We start from the raw sequence: 16,942 nt of genomic DNA, 5'->3' as shown, positions 1-16,942 counted from the left end.
CTTTTACTTTATACCAATTTTTCTGAGTAAATGCATCTACCACTGTCTTCCTAGCTACATTTTCTATCAACTTTTGTAAGGTACTTGTCCTACCAACAACCATTATGCTGCTCAGAAAGCCAAAAGAGAAGATGAGTGTTGCAAACATAAACTGATGAAATGCAGGCAAAAATAAGGGCCATAAATATGTATTTGATCAAAGAAAAAGTAAATACGTAAGCAATTAACAATTAAAGCAAGTTGGAATCAGAAGTCCAATTTCATAAAATCTTACAACTTTTTTCTTTCCCCTTCTTGATACATGTACTCTTTGTACTAATGAAACAAGAAGAGCCATGCCAATAGGTTGACCATTTTTCCTTTTTACCAAACCAGGTCTTGTAGTTATTTACCTGTTTCTGGGAACCTGGTAAGAAATGTTGCCTTGAAAATCATCACAGGTGGTTTTGCTTCTTTAAGGAATGAAATTCTAGGTTTTGTTGTTGTTGTTTTGTTGTCCCCACAGGCATTGCAGCCTCCTTTGCTGTCAAGTTGTTCAAAGCCTGGATGGCAGAAAAAGATGCCAACTCTGTTACCTCTTCCTTGAGAAAGGCCAACTTAGACAAGAGGCTGCTCGTAAGTGTTTTGTTAGCATCGGTTTTACGTGTGACGGTTCCGTTGTGACTTTGACAGAGCCTTCAGAGTTCACTCATACCTGAGATGTCAGCGCCTCTACAGAACTGAAATTGTGTTCCTCTCTTTTCTGTGTGCTTAGTAGAAGCTAACTCCCATTGTAATTTTTAGGAGGTAAATGGCCTGAAATACTTACAGTCATAGGTAATCATAGTCAAAAATGGATTTTGAAGCTTCTTAATGTTTTGCCAGATTTAAGATTTTTGGGAGCTGGTTACCTGTGGCTCACCCCTGTAATCTTTTTTCTTTTTTTTTTATAAGTTCTTTTTTGTGAAAATACTGTATAGAGGGGTTACAATCACATAAGAAAGGTAATCAGTACATTTCGCATCAAGCATTGTTGCCTCCTCCTTTGTTTTTCCCCTACCATCCCTTCCCTCCCATTCTATAATCTTAACTACTCAGCAGGTTGATGTCTAAGGATAGCAGTTTGAAACCCAGCCCAGCAGGAAAGACTATGAGACTCTTTGCTCCAGTAAGCCAGAAGTGAAGCTGTGACTCAAGTAGTAGGGAGGTAAACATGAGCAAAAGTGTTCCAGTGACAGATCCGAAGTCCTGAATTCAAGCCCTGTGAGACTGACACCCCCTCAAAAAAAAAATTTCACTAGTATGTAAACCTAACATTTTAATATGATGGGGGGGGGGGAGAAAGCAGCATCCCATTGATAAGATTAGTAGAGTGAGATTAGATTAGTAGTCTAACTATTGAGATGGATAGGAGTTAGACTACACTGTTCTCAAACACTTGTTAAGTATTTGCTGAGAACATGTAAGTATCAACAAGATTCTTCATTAAAAAATGCTTGTGTGTGTGTGTGTGTGTGTGTATATATTTATATATTTGTGCTAGTCATGGGGCTTGCACTCTGGGCCTATGCATCATTTCTGAGCTTTTTTTGCTCAAGACTAGTGCTCTACCACTTAAGCCACAGCTCTATTTTCAACTTTTTGTAAGTTATAGGATAAAAGAATGTCAGACTAGGAAGCCCAGGCTGGCTTTAAACCCCAATCTTCAGATCTCAGCCTCCTGAATAGCTAGGATTGTAAGTTTGAGCCACTAGCACCCACCCCTGGAAATTCTTAAACAGTTGAAGAAAGCAAACTAATTATATTTAATTTGAAGCTTTGATGAACACAACTGCTAAATATATTTTTATTTCTCCCATTTTTGTACTTCTCAAAGAAAATTATTTTGTTCTTATAGTTGCTCTTTTCTCCCTATAGTTCCTGTCTGTATAGATAACAGATTTCTCAATGTAGAATTACTTTTTATAATTCTAAGAAAAATCTAAAGTCAAGATGCAATGCCCCTACCAACTTCTCCCAATCACTTAAAATAGCCCGGTCTGTGCCTTTATAAAGTGTTTATATCATGGTAAAGAAGAAAAATGACTAAACCTGGGATCTAATTCGTTTCTGCTAATGACAATAATTTTCTTTCAGTATATATTTGAGTGCCTGCTCTGTTCTAGGCATGATCTTAGAAGTTGTGGGGCCAGGAGCAAACAAAATAGAAAAGTTCCGTGCTGGGAAGTTGGCTCAGTGGTAGAAGCGCTTGCCTTGCAAGCCTGAGGCCCTGGGTTCGATTCCTCAGCACCACATAAGCAAAAGGAAAAAAGCCGGAAGTGGTGCTGTGGCTCAAGTGGTAGAGCGCTAGCCTTGAGCTGAAGAGCTGAGGGACAGCGCCCAGGCCCAGAGTTCAGGCCCCACGACTGGACCCAAAAAAAAAAAAAAATAGAAAAGTTCCCTGCCCTTGTCTAGGGGACTCTTATAAATAGGAACAAAGAATCTTAAAGGGCAGATTAATAATTTATTAGGGGAATATAGGTATTTCATTCCAAGACCTAGACTGGAAGAACAGGTCCCATTTAAGACATTCTGTTCTCATAGAGGAAGAGAATAGAGAAGGACAGAATGAAAGTCATCAAGTACACTAAAAACTTACCTTCTGTTAGACAAAGACATTAACAGGCAATAGGGTGGTAAATTCAGTTCACTGAGAAGCTACTTCTGCAAGGAAAGGCTTGTTGTAGTATTATGTTGACAGAGAGAAGGTAAGTGATTGGGAACAAGGATAGAATCTATTTCAACTTGCCATAAAAAGACTCCATCTTTTTCTTCTTATTATTATTATTAAGTAGTTATACAAAAGGGTTTCAATTTCTGAACTCAGGTTATGAGTACAATCAATATAGCTTGACTGTCATTCTCCCCCATTTGCCCCACCATCTTGATACTTAATTCTATCATCTAGAAAAATTTCTTTACACAATTGTTATGGGGAAAGAACTAGTACAATGTCGATTCATGGAGGGAAATCTATAAAATTGAATAACTTCCCTTCTGTAAATTTGGAAGATCTTAAGAGAAATATTAGTGACAAAATATCAGTCTGATATAAAGTGTTTTAACACAAATGCAGGTTTGGTAGGTTTTTCCCACAAACTCTGATCTGACAGTTTGAAACGTATGACTCAAGGAAGGAAGATGGTTAGAAGATGGGGAATATTGAAGTAGTTATTAACATAGAAACTGCTGGCTATACTCCTATACATGGTAGCAAACGTATTATATATACATCTTTTCACTGAAATTTATATTGGAGTCATACTGCCTTTAGCACTATATATGCAAATCTAGTTGGTTTAGGTTTAGGTCTATTCTTTAGACTTGACAGCAGCTTGAAAAAAATGTAAAAGCTTTGAAAATTGCCTTAATTTCTTAGTTGGGTGTTGAACTCACACAGGATTAGATCATGACTAAGTGTTACTGAGATTCTGCCAAACGTGTAGGGTAAAATGAAATGAAATAAAAATACAAAAGCAGCTCTGGTGTTTTGCTCTTTTCTTAAGAATAGTAAAAAGTTCCATCGAAATTATATAATCAACTTAAGAATTTCTTATGTTGAATTTAGTTTGTTAGGTCTTGTCAAATTTGAGAGCAGCCATCAGCAATAGATCATGACAGATTTCTTCATTGCTCCTCTGTTCATATTTCAGAATAATAGCAACATTTGCTCAGAATCAGAATATAGATAGAGAAGAAAATGGTCATATTGTTATTCTGTATTATCTTCTGTCCTTTTCAACATCACTAAAATTTACTTTTGTATATTAACAAAAGGAAACAGTATAAATCATCAGTGATTTCAACATTTTTCTTTCCAGAGTGAAGTATTTCAAATAATAATCAGTTATTATTTATATTTGTTTTAGCAAATTAACTTCTGCATTTATACATGCAGTCATGTACAAAGTAAAAGAAAGAGGAACTGGTCAATCAATATGAATAAAGTAAAGCTACTTGATTTAAATTGCTGACCATTCTCATTCTGAAATTGCTTTATTATAAAAGGTGTATAGCTCTCTAGATACACTAGAGATATGTTCTGTGGAAAACTAGACCTTGTTATTCTCTTCAAGATAGGGGATATCTTAAGTAATATGTTAAATATGAAAGCTTTATCCTTTATGCCTGTTGAAATTTGAATAAGAGTCTTCTCTCATTTTTCTCTCAGGAACTCTTTCCAGTGAACAGACAGAGTGTGGATCATTTTGCTAAGTACTTCACTGATGCAGGGCTGAAGGAACTGTCAGATTTTCTACGAGTTCAGCAGTCCCTGGGCACCAGGAAGGAACTGCAGAAGGAACTCCAGGAGCGACTGTCTCAGGAATGCCCAATAAAGGAGGTGGGAGACCACAAGCAGTCACCCCTGCAACACATATCAGAGAAGGGCTATGTTGTCACTTAATGGTAGAGGGCTTGACCCACATGTGTGAGGACCATGGTTCTAGTCTCAGTATCACAGACATACCTATGTACATACATATACATATATATACATTTATATATACACATATACATGTACATACATACACATGTACATGGTTGTGTTATATACATAGATCATATGCCATAAGCTCTCTTTCCCTTAGTAATCTTTTTCATATAAAAACTGTCCTTTGCTACTACAAACCTTTAAATATTTTATTAGTGTTTGGAATTAATGTTAGAATCAGTCACTTGGTATGAATATGTAGATTTTTGTTTGTTTTTGTTCTTTGTGATGCTGGGGATTGCTTAACACATACTAGACAAGAACTCTATCCCTGAGCCAAATCTTATCCCATTGGCTTTATGTTTGAAGAAGAAAAGATTGAATTCATACCAAGAAAAAAGACCATTTGGACCAGCAGCTTGTTTGATACCATTCACAATAGCTGTGTATAATGTAAAAGCTACATTTATTTTATTTTACATTTATGACCATGCACAGGCATAATCTAGACAACAACAGTTCCTATGACTGTAGTTTTGTGTATTTTTACATGTCTAGAGAAAACTTCAAAATCAGCCTTCTATGTGATAAGCTGGAAATTAAAACTGAAGAATCCTTCCCCTTCCCCTCAATTTTCACCTTTCAAAGCTCTTTTCATAGTTGATAACTATCCACAAGATGGAGGTATTGGAACAGCAAATACTCTCAAATCTCATGATGTTAAAGTCAACAGTATATTCAGCCAGAGCTTGTATGTATCTGATTTCCCATGGGAAAGAAAAAGCTGTAACAGACACCACTGTGGCAATTTCAGACGCAAGGCTGTCATCCTTTGCGGCATCCCTCACACAACCAGCCCAGCCGATTCTCATCTCAAGGGTAGCTCAGCCCACTACTGCTGTTTCTGCTGTCCAGAAGTAATAGAAACAATATCTTTTTCACTCAAAAAAGCATAGAAAAGGACAGAAAGAATTGTACCACTATACTAAAAGTTTTCTTTCTTTCTTTTTTTTTTTTTTTTTGGTTCCGGTCGTGGGCCTGAACTCTGGGCCTGGGTGCTGTCCCTCAGCTCTTCAGCTCAAGGCTAGCGCTCTACCACTTGAGCCACAGCGCCACTTCCAGCTTTTTTTCTTTTTGCTTATGTGGTGCTAGGGAATCGAACCCAGGGCCTCATGCATACAAGGCAAGCGCTCGACCACTGAGCCACCTTCCCAGCCCCCTAAAAGTTTTCTTGAGATACATGGCTTTAACCTCTGTGATTTTATTTCAAAAGGGAAAAGCATTCCAAATAAATTTGATACAAAATACATCGATAGGCAGACCTGTGTCCTAGATCATGAGAATGGAGGATAAATTTACATGTTCATCCATATTTGGAAAGAGGAAAATAATCTTCTGAGTTTAGCTGAATTGATAGATAAGAATTTTGAAAGTTGCCTTGCACTGTATAGTTTACCTTACAAATTTACTTTTCACTGCAAAGAACCTTGAGGTGAGCCAGAGTAATAATTAAAGGGAAAATTATAGAGAACAGATATTATAGACTCAAGTCATTATCCAATAAAAGGTTTAAAGTTGAGACATGGAGGGGCTGGGAAGGTGGCTCAGTGGTAGAGTGCTTGCCATGCATGAGGTCCTGGGTTCAATTCCTCCGCAGCACCACATAAACAGAAAAAGCCGGAAGTGGTACTGTGGCTCAAGTGGTAGAGTGCTAGCCTTGAGCTGAAGAGCTGAATGACTGCCCAGACCCAGAGTTAAAGCCCCATGACCATAAAAAATAAAAAAGCTGAGATGTGGAGGTAAATAAAGTCACAGCTCTGATGCCGTTTTCAAATTTCAAGAAGTCAAATTGGCTCAAGTATCCACGTTCTACAATGGATTCCTCCATGCAAAAACACAACCTAGGACAGAGATCCTCCTTCATTCCAGCTATCCTGCAGCTTCTGGCTAAAGCTAAACCTATTAGTTTCTGGACTAAAAACAAATCTACACTGAGAACATAGTCTTTTCCTTTCTTGAGTAATTGGCAATCTGTGCCAGAAATGGGGGGACTGGACAGACTTTCTTATCTACCCCCAAACCTTTTATTGACCAAGCAGTGAGAGGAGGAACACCCCAGCTGCTGTTACATTCAGACCCCTCCCTTCCTCTGAAATGTAGGTGGTGCTTTATGTCAAAGAAGAAATGAAAAGGAATGACCTCCCCGAAACAGCAGTGATTGGCCTCCTGTGGACCTGTATCATGAATGCTGTCGAATGGAACAAGAAAGAAGAACTTGTTGCAGAGCAAGCCCTTAAGCATCTGAAGGTAAAAAGTGTTCTTAAGAAGCTGGCTCAGCAGTAGGCCACCTGAACCTCTGGAGTGTGTCAAATGGTTTCTAGTTGTGATTTAAAATGACCAGAAATTGTGGGAGACTTATACCTTAATCCTAGCTAATAAGGAGATTGAGATCTGACAATCATGGGTTGAAGGCAGTCCAGGCAGGAAAATCCATGATTCTTTTATCTCCAATTAATAACAAAAAAGCCAGTAGTGGAACTGTGGTTTAAGTGGTAGATTACTAACCTTGAGCAAAAAAGCTCAGGAACAGTACTTAGGACCTGAATTCAAGCCCCGAGACCACCATTTAAAAAAAAAAAAAAAAAGCTTATCCAAAAAAAAAAAAAAACAGAATCATCATGCACAGTACCATACCATATATTAAATATGATATAATTATTGGCGTTCATTCTATCCTGTATGACAGTTTACTAAATGCTTTTATTGTTTCCTCCCTTACAAAACTATATTGAAGTGTAGAGTTAGATCCTGACACTTGAGTTGGGAAATCAAGGTCAGAATATAAACTAGGTAGAATATAATTCGTAGGAAATGAGTCTCTGCCAGGTGCCTGTGGCTTGCTTACACTTGTAATCTTAGCTGCTCAAGAAGCTGAGATCCATGGTTTAAAGCCAACATGCACTGAAAAGCCTATGAGACTGTTATCTCCAATTAACCACCAAAAGCCAAAAGCAAAGCTGTAGCTGACGTGATAGGGAACCAGCCTTGAGCAAAAACTCTAAGAGTCCAGGCCGTGAGTTCTAGCTCCAGTACTGTCACCAAAAAGAAAAATGACTCTGTTCATGAGAAATGAGGTATGAGCAAACTTTGCAGGTTATGTTGATTAGGGATGGAAGAGGTAAGGGCTGAATTAAAGAGAGATTAGAGAAAACAATAGCTGTACATCAGTGGCAAAAATCCAAGGACATTTGTTGTGATAAAAGAAACAATAAGAACAAAGCTGCCCAGATGACCTGTAAAGAGGCTAGGGTATCTGGGGAAAGAGACTTCACTCCTCCTGTCTTGGTAGAGCCATACTTTGAGGTAACGAGTACTATAAATGTCATTTTTACGATATCAATTACAAATAGCAGACACAGCAATTTTAATACAGGAGCAGTCTCATATTTAGGCTCATTTTCATGGAAACAGTGAGGGAAATCTAAAACACTGTGATAAAAGTAATTCATTTTGGTTAGATATGCTATGATAGTAGGAAGATAATAGTCCTAAATATGAACAAATGTTTTCTAAGCAGAGCTGCAGGTCATGAATATTCCACCAGTATTGACTCCTTACATCCCAGACAAGTTATTGCGTTTATTCTGTTTCTGGTCTAGCAATACGCTCCCTTGCTGGCTGTGTTCAGCTCCCAAGGCCAGTCAGAGCTGATCCTCCTCCAGAAGGTTCAAGAATACTGTTATGACAACATCCACTTCATGAAAGCCTTTCAGAAGATCGTGGTTCTCTTTTATAAAGGTAGCTATCCATCTGTGTGGTTCCAACCTTTGCCTCAGTGTTGAAGCCCCTCAAGGGTGTAGCAGGAGATTAGAAGTTTCTGTGCCAGGGGGTGAGAGGGCCACAGAGATCATCATCTAAAAGTTGTAGTGAGGTTAAAAAAAAGAAGCACACAGCCTTGTACTTTGCCTGGGGATCCAGCCTAGCAAAACTCCTGGGTACTTCACTGGGGAAAGTTGCCAGAAGACTGGGGGTAAACTGGATATTTTTCTTCAGGGATGGTGAAAGAATGTAATTATATAAGATAATTGAGTCTCCCTTAGTCCTGGAACAATTAGCTCTCATAACAAGGATTATCAAATGCTGTATATGCTATGTTCAAACCTGTTGAGGTACCATAGATCTGACTTGAAAATTACTGAAATAATGAGCCTTTTTCACTTGGCATTTTAATTATTTGGCCCAGCATTTTATTTTCTAAGTCAATGGCTATTTTAGGCTTTCACATTTACTGTCTTCTCATTGTATTTTATAAGGCTTAGGTTGCTATGACAACTTGCACTAAAAATGAATGCTAAAGGTTTTAGCTGATCTCAATCTCTGTACCTACAGCATAAAAAAAAATTATGGTCCAGATTTATGTAGATTTGTAAGGGGAGGAAGGAGCTCTAAAGAGAGAGTTTGAACATTATAATGCTAATTAGAAGTTATTACAAACGTAAGTAGCATAATATCAGAATAATTAGGTTATAAAGTAATTCCAGTTAATTTTCCTTTTAGCATATTATTAGAATCATCTGACAGTGATAAAGAAGTTGGAATATTCAAATTTCACATTATTAGCCATTTTCTAATTAAATGTATGTACCTTGCTCACAGTGTTTTGTTGAAATTTTACTTTGCAGACTGCTGAAATATGTCAGCTAATTATAGAATGTGATAACTTACATATCATTCAAAGTTGGTCACCATTAGGAATTTTGGATATGATCATGAGGTGACAGGATCTCAAAATTAGGACTTAGCTAAGTATGGTAGCACACACCTATAATTCCAGCACTGCATATTAGAGGCCACCCTCATAAGAGAGGGTGAGTCTGAGGTATATCTCACATATATAAAAAATATATTATGAGATATATAATAAGATATATATGAGAGGGTGAGTCCAGGACAGTCTGAAGTATATCGTGAGACCATGTCTCCAAAAAAGAAAGGAAAAAGCAGGGCGCCGGTGGCTCAGGCCTGTAATTCTAGCTATTCAGGAGGATGAGATCTGAAGATCGTGGTTCAAAGCCAGCCCAGGCAGAAAAGTCCATGAGACTCTTATCTCCAAAAAGCCACTAGAAAACGGAAGTGGCGCTGTGGCTCAAGTGGTACTCACCTTGAGCTGAAGAGTGCAGGGACAGTGCCAAAGCCCAGCCTTGGGCTCACCAAATAATACTCAAATTGACTCCTCAGAATCAAACCTGAGGTCCATATTGCTAACCTACATACAATGATCAGCAACCAAGAATAAGAACAAAGTCTGTGTAACCAGTAACCAGTAGGCCAGTAGTCCTTCTATCCACTACAGCCACAACTAGCTCCTGTTTTAAGGCTAATAAAGAAGCCTACGGAGCAGGTTTTCCATTTGCTTTGTGAGAAGGCAATAAAGAAGCAAACTTGATCAGCTAATTTCTCCAATGCAGTTTGCCTTCTTGTCATAGACTAGATAACCCTTCCAGTTTCTTACCAGAATTTTTCTAACCCAGCACAGTTGATGCTCCTTTTTCAGGAGTATCCTAGTTTATTGTTGCTCTTAATTCACTAAAAAGTCAACAAACTGCTTGTTAGCAGTAATAATCAGCTTAAATAACCTAAAGTTGATGAGGGCTGTGACAAGTTTGAGCAGGCCCTTGGGAACCTGGAAAGGTGCCAACATCGATTTTCTCTTGCTTACTTTGTAAAAAGAAATCAAGAAACTTTTTAAACTGGCAACTTATAAACATATCCTTGAGTTGCTAAAACTATTATTTTCTCAGTAATTTCATAATCTTCCACATGTTCCTTTTTTGTTTGTTTTGTTTTGTTGCCAATTCTGGGCTCGAACTCAGGGTCTGGGTGCTGTCCCTGAGGTTTTTTACTCAAGGCTGTTGCTCTACCACTTGAGCCACCACTGTACTTCTAGCTTTTTAGTGACTAACGGAAGAAAAGAATCTCATGGAATTTCCTGCTCCAGCTGACTCAGAATCATGATCCTCAGATCTCTGCCTTCTGAGAAGCTATGTTTACAGGTGGAGCCATATGCGCCTGGCAAAGATTTCTTTTTATTCTTGTTCTTACAAGAAGATAAAGGTTCTTCTCAGCAAATATTCCCAGAACTCTTAGGGGAAATTATTTTTTAGTTATATCCCTATGTGACATCCTCTGACTTTCCCATGTCTTAGGTCACATAGTTTTAAACTTAATTACCTAAACTTAATTAATTGACATTTTGGAAAACTAGAAAATCTCACCCTATTTTTATAGTCTCTATTATCTCTTTCATCCTCCTGAGCACCTGATTTTAAACTAGAATTCTCTAAATTGAGAAATACTCAACTTTTCCTCATCAATTTAGTTCATTTGTCTTTTACATGTATTGAGTATTATTGGTCAGTCCTGTTAAATGCTGGAAATGAAATGAACCAAATAGCTTACAACTTTCTGAATTTCAAATATAGAAGAAAACAAACTTCTGATGTCAGCCGTCAACAGAGGCGCCTTGTTGAGAATTTGCAAAGTGGTAGAATGAGTGATAGATCAGGGAGGGTACTCAACTTGAATCTGAATCCAATTTGGAGAAGAAAAAGAGGCTTCTCAGGGAACAGAAATATTTCCATGAGACATTAACAAAGTTGGCCAAATGGAAGGAAAGCAAACGTACAATCCAAAGGAACTCGAGTCCAACAGTAGAGGGTTTTAGTTCTTAACTGCTTTCACTGGAATTTGATATTTCTGATAGGCATTCCTAGGAACCTCTCAACAAAAACTCAATGGTCTCCAAATTTTAAAGAACCTTTCCTGTCTTTAGGGAGGAACAAGAAAAAAAAAATTGTCTTTTTTTGTTCTTCAAGAGTGTTCTGCCTTTTCACTAAACAGAAATTAAATTTTTTAATGCCCTGGTTGTAGAAATTTGGTCTACAAGCAAATCTATATTACTACATTGGGTTCTTAATCTCTAAGGGCTCAGATTTGTGCTATTTATCTGGTTAGGTAGACAGTACATTCACTTAGTATTCATTTCATAAGTATTGTCCCTGTGGTTTTACTAACTGCATGGCCCTGTCTGGCCTCTGTGGGGCAATAAAACACAGGGGTCAGCTCTCAACCTTCCCAAGGAAACCTCAGACAACTAGTTTCACTAAAGAGCAGATTCAATCAGCTTTCAGTAACTTCTTTCTATCATCCCTAATGTATTATCATTTGGGGAGAAAACGGAATTTCCCTTTACTTGTTTGCACATCATTTAATCTTATTTTGTAATGATAATAATTGTTGTTACATACATGTATATGTTGGGTATATAGCATCCTTCTGCTAAGGACACCTTATCAAAACGGTCTAGCTATGAACCAATGGTTCACTCCTGTAATCCTAGCTACTTCAGAGGCTAAGATCTAAGTATTGAGGTTTAAAGACAGCCTAGGCAGAAAAGTCTGTGATATTCTTCTCCAATTAACCACCCAAAAGCTGGAAGCAGAGCTGTGGCTCAAGGGGCAGCCTTTGATGAAAAAGCTAAGGTACAGCTCCCAGGCCCTGAGTTCAGTGCCCAGTACTAGCACAAAAAAAGAAACAAAAAAAAAAATCCTCATTAAAAGCTGAAGATGTAGCTCAAGTGGTAGAGTAATGACCTTGAAGTGAGAGACCCTGAGTTCAAACACTAGTACCACCACCCCTCAAAAAATCCCTAGTGATCCCTGTACAAGGCAGTCTGGCACAATAGTAGGTAAGTTCCTGAGGCTGTAACTCCCTGCCTTTTTCTCCTCCCCACAAAAACTAGGCTTTGTTGGCTAGTGGAGACTTCATTGTCTGGGAAACTCATCATTCTGAGTTGAGAATGGAAAGCTGGAAACAGCTCAAGAGACTAAAGGAATAACAGTAATAATTGTGTAGGACTCTGGATGGTAACTCTTGGTTGTCCATGAGTAAATCCAGACTTGTTTCCTTTGCAAAAATGCAGTTTATTTAACAGAGACAGAAAGAGAAAGGGATCAGGCATGGTGATACACCCCCAAGCCTAGCTACTCAAAAGGAAGAAATAGCCAGGCACTAGATCATGCCTGTAATGCCTGAGATCTGAGAGTCTAGGTTCAAAGCCAGCTGAGGGCAAAAAGTCCCTGTGAGACTTTTATATCAAGCGCTGGCCTTGATCAAAAGAGCTCAAGTGCCCAGGCCCTAAATTCAATCCTCCTAGGGGGAGGAGGTAAGAAGGGAGAGGGGGGAATAGGAGGATTGCTGCAGGAAAAGTAAAAAGCAGGATTGTCCAGGAAAAAAACAAAAAGTTATCATGACTCTGGACCCTATTGCAAAAATAAGCTAGATGGTGGTAGTACACACCTGTAAACCCAGCTGCTCAGAAACAAAGAACAAAGATAGGGGATCTCAGTCCAAGACTGCCCTAGACAAAAAAAAAATCTTAAAAGTAGGTAAATTTGGGCTGGGAATGTGGCTTAGTGGTAAGAGTGCTTGCCTAGCATGCATGAAGCCTGGAGTTTGTTTCCTCAGTACCACCTACATAGAAAAAGCTGGAAGTCACACCGTGGCTCAAATGGTAGAGTACTAGCCTTGAGCAAAAGAAGCTCAAGGACAGTGCCCAGTCCCTGAGTTCAAGCCCCAGGACTGGCAAAAAAAAAAAAAAAAGTAGGTAAATTTAAAAATAGGTATGTACATATCACCTGATTTGGAAAAAATAGCTGTAGTGTCAAAGTTTGTAAAGTCCATAAGCTTTATAGACCATTTATAGACAATGCACCTCATGAAGGTTAAAATGTGTTTATATCAAGTTGCTATCTCATTTCCTAATCTAAAATTGTATTTTTGTATTTCCCTTTTATTTTTTAATATTAAATATTCTCAATAGTATTGGGGACATGAAGGCACACTTGTAGAGTTTAGAGTTTTAAGTAATAGATACCTCACACTTTTTGTAGAAATCTGTAAGAAATTGTAAGCTTTGTTTTTCTTTTAAAGCAGTATAAAGAAAGCAATTTGGTGCTGCATGCTTGTAATCCCAGCTACTGTGTGTGTGGAAATATGTTGGGGAGGGTCTTCAGTTTGAGGCCCAGTCTGCTTGTGGTTATCAAGACTCTAAAACAAAATACAAACAAAAGGGATGGGGATGCAGTTCAAGTAGTTGAGAATTTGCAAGTACTGGCCATACTGGCCTCAATTTGCCATCTTCTTGCTTCTACCATCTGAGTCCTGGGATTATAGGCATGTTCTGCCACAGTCAGCTTGCATTTCCTTTATAGAATTTTTAATATTAAAAGAGATTGCTTTCTAATAAGTTAAAGGACCTGAGGTTTTAAAACACAACATTCATGGAGTAACTTTGAAATCTTTGGTGTGTGATTACAGCTGATGTTCTGAGTGAAGAAGCAATTCTGAAGTGGTATAAAGAAGCACATGTTGCCAAGGGCAAGAGTGTTTTTCTCGACCAGATGAAGAAATTTGTTGAGTGGTTACAAAACGCAGAAGAAGGTAATCATTCTGTTTTACAACTTTTCTTTTTCATACTTTAAATGATCTATCTCTTCCCCGCCCCCATTTTTTTCTTGTTTTGTTTTGCTTTGTGTGTGTGTGTTCTTAAATTTTAACATTCATAAAGTGTCATCTATGTCAAGCATTTTGCCTGCATCTTAGTGCTCCTTTCTGAAGCAAGGTAATAAAAAATATCTATATGATACTTTCAAAAAAAGAAAGAAAATCTTGTCCATTCTAATGGAAGATTATGAGGAAGAAATAATTGGTGGACTTACAAGAAAAAACTCCATTTGGTGGATCCTATAAGTGTTTTCATAGCACCTTTACCAGTTAACTGGCATTTGAAATGATAATACACCGCAAAAGAATAATGATTGAGAGAGAATCTAGTTGAGAATGAGATGGATACAAAGAATGATAGGATTATGTTCTCCAGTACCACATATGGGTCTGTTAGGTTTTTAGGAGAGCATTGCGCTTGGAATTGAAAAGGAGCAGTGTGTACTATGTTCCCTCATAAATAACAGCTTTGCTTAATACACAGTTGGTGCCTTGAAATAACAAAATTGGGGGAGGTGCCCCATGATCTTATTTCAATATCTGACTTCTTTCTTTTCTCCTAGAATCGGAATCGGAAGGTGAGGAAAATTAACCAGTTCAACAAGCACAATGCTTATGTTACCACACCACACTTTTTGATTGGGAATGCTGAACCATTGGGAAGAAAAACTTGGCTTCTGTTTTCACAAAGGAAAAACACAATAGGATAGGCCTCCCTGTGTGGAGATGAAATGGTTTTCATTTTCTGTTTTGTTTTTAAATGGAGCCCTGAGGCATCAGCTAATACACTTGGGACTCTACCTCTCTCTATATGCTAACTTAAAGCCATTCAACTGGGAGTCCAGTAGGAATCTGAAATTGAATATTCAGCAGACTCCTTTTTTTAGCGGTATTTTTCAGGTACTGTGTGGTGGATGCCCCACTGGTGTCTATTCCAGGGCCACTTTGGTAGTTGTGTATCTGCTCGTGTATGTGATTTGACAAACTCAGTTTTTTAAAATAAATGGCTTTTTAAAAATCTGTTTACATTCCCAGAGTTTTTTTTTTTATTTCTTACATTATGCTTTGCTTCTTACACAGATGGCATTTTGGTGTTAGAATTTTTTTTTCAAGTCTTTAATGTTAGGTTGTTTCATTTTTTTAATCTGCCAAAGCTGTTCTGTTCCTCTGATCATCAGTAATAAATTTCAGTTCTCTTCAGAGTGAAACAAATGATTCCAAAATACACATGCACACTTTCATTAACACCATAATAATTACTATTAAACCTATAAACATAGCTCCTATAAAAATAAGCCCTCTATTTCCTCAACTCTGTTTTTTCTCTATATAGAGAACTGAAAGATTGCTAAGCCAAGCACTGTGGCTCATGCACATAATCTTAAATACCTGGGCTGGGAAGGTGACTCAGTAGTAGAGTGCTTGCCTTTCATGCATGAGGCCCTGGGCTCCATTCCTCAGCACCACATAAGCAGAAAAAGCCAGAAGTGGTGCTGTAGTTCAAGTGGTAGAGAGCTAGCCTTGCGCTGAAGAGCTGAGGGACAGCACCCAGGCCCAGAGTTCAGGCCCCAGGAATGACAAAAATAAATAAATAAATAATCTTAAGTACTCAGGACGCTAAGATCAGAGGATTACAGTGCAAAGCCAGCCCAAGCAGAAAAGTTCTTAAGAGTCTTACCTCCACCTAAAAGGCCAAAGTGAAGATGTGTCTCAAGTTGTAGAATGCCAGTCTTGTGGGAAAAAGCCACATGAGAGCATGAGTCCCTGAATTCAAGCCCCAGTTCCATCACAAACAGGTCTTGTATATATTTCTATGGCTTCATGATTTTATTATCTTAATATCCCATTCTCAATAGTAACAATGAAACATGACATGGCACAGGAGTCAGTTTTACTTTGAGTCTTAATGCTTAAAAAAAAAAACAAAAAACACAAAACCCTAAGGTATTCCCCCTTGCTGTTAGAGCATTGTTAAGCAGGGAAATTCAGCTGGGTACCAGTGGCTCACCCCTGTACTCCTAGCTACTCAGAGATCAGAGGATTGTGGTTCAAAGCCAGCTCAGGCAGGAAAGTTCAAGACTCTATCCCCAGTTAACCACAAAAAACCAGAAGTGACACTGTGGCTAATTGGTAGAACACTAGTCTTGAGTGAAAAAGCTCAGAGACAGTCCCCAAGCTCAAAGTTCAAGCTCCAGGACTGGCAAGAAAAAAGAAAGAGGGAGGGGGTGGAGGAGAAAGTATACCTACTCAGAAAAGTAAGTATGTGAAAAGTCCTATTATTGTTGAGCCATCCTGTACCAAAAGATGCTGCCAGTTTTTTAGTGTTTCTTTGGGAAGAGAAATGACCAGTTTCCTAAGACCTGACTGTATACCTAACTCTGTAACCTGTCTCAGACATTATGCTTCCCTCAGGGTGAAGGCACTGTCAATTACACTGTTTTGTCATGCACAAAGAAACACCAGTTTGAAAAACATCTCTCTGAAACCTCTGTGGTTGTCATCATACAGGAAATAATGATTGGCAACTCTTCCCCACAATGATGGAAATTCACAGAAGAAAGACCTTTGCCACTTTTGACACTCTTTGACACCCTGTGTCACTTTTAAGTGATTAGAAATAAACATTCTTCTGTGAAGTTCATCTGAATAAAAACGTACGCTTTTTTTCCTTTCCCACCTCCCATCTCCTGCTTTGTAAAAGAAAGTAATGTACCCATCCTATGACATTACATTGACCTGGGGACAGTTCTAGGACATCCTGTTTTTGGATTGTCTCCAGAGAGAAAAGCTAGGCACTATGAGAGAGGTGTTTGGGTTTATCCAGACCAGACCATCAGTTTGTGACAATTCTCCATTATCTATCTACCTTAACATTTTTCTGAAGTTAGAGTTATGAACTTAATAAAGCAATCATGTAACTGTGTATTG

At 38.3% G+C, this 16,942-nt stretch overlaps 1 protein-coding gene across 1 annotated transcript in view; it reads left to right on the top strand.

Annotated features, from left to right (window-relative positions):
- Bzw2 (basic leucine zipper and W2 domains 2) overlaps positions 1–15,034 on the top strand; it is a 54,004-nt gene extending 38,970 nt beyond the window's left edge. Inside the window, exons 7-12 of the mRNA XM_069996147.1 lie at positions 506–615; positions 4,190–4,360; positions 6,611–6,757; positions 8,110–8,248; positions 13,829–13,951; positions 14,578–15,034. Of these exons, the coding sequence (XP_069852248.1) occupies positions 506–615; positions 4,190–4,360; positions 6,611–6,757; positions 8,110–8,248; positions 13,829–13,951; positions 14,578–14,606 (719 nt within the window). The 3' untranslated portion in view covers positions 14,607–15,034. The remainder of the gene's footprint in view (positions 1–505; positions 616–4,189; positions 4,361–6,610; positions 6,758–8,109; positions 8,249–13,828; positions 13,952–14,577) is intronic.
- The last annotated feature ends 1,908 nt before the right edge of the window (positions 15,035–16,942 follow it).

The sequence above is a fragment of the Dipodomys merriami genome, unplaced genomic scaffold (genome assembly GCF_024711535.1).
Source record: "Dipodomys merriami isolate MVZ:Mamm:240054 unplaced genomic scaffold, mDipMer1.0.p SCAF_5, whole genome shotgun sequence".
NCBI lineage: Eukaryota > Metazoa > Chordata > Mammalia > Rodentia > Heteromyidae > Dipodomys > Dipodomys merriami.
Note: the sequence above shows the minus strand (reverse complement) of the source record. Positions and strands in the feature narration are given on the sequence as shown.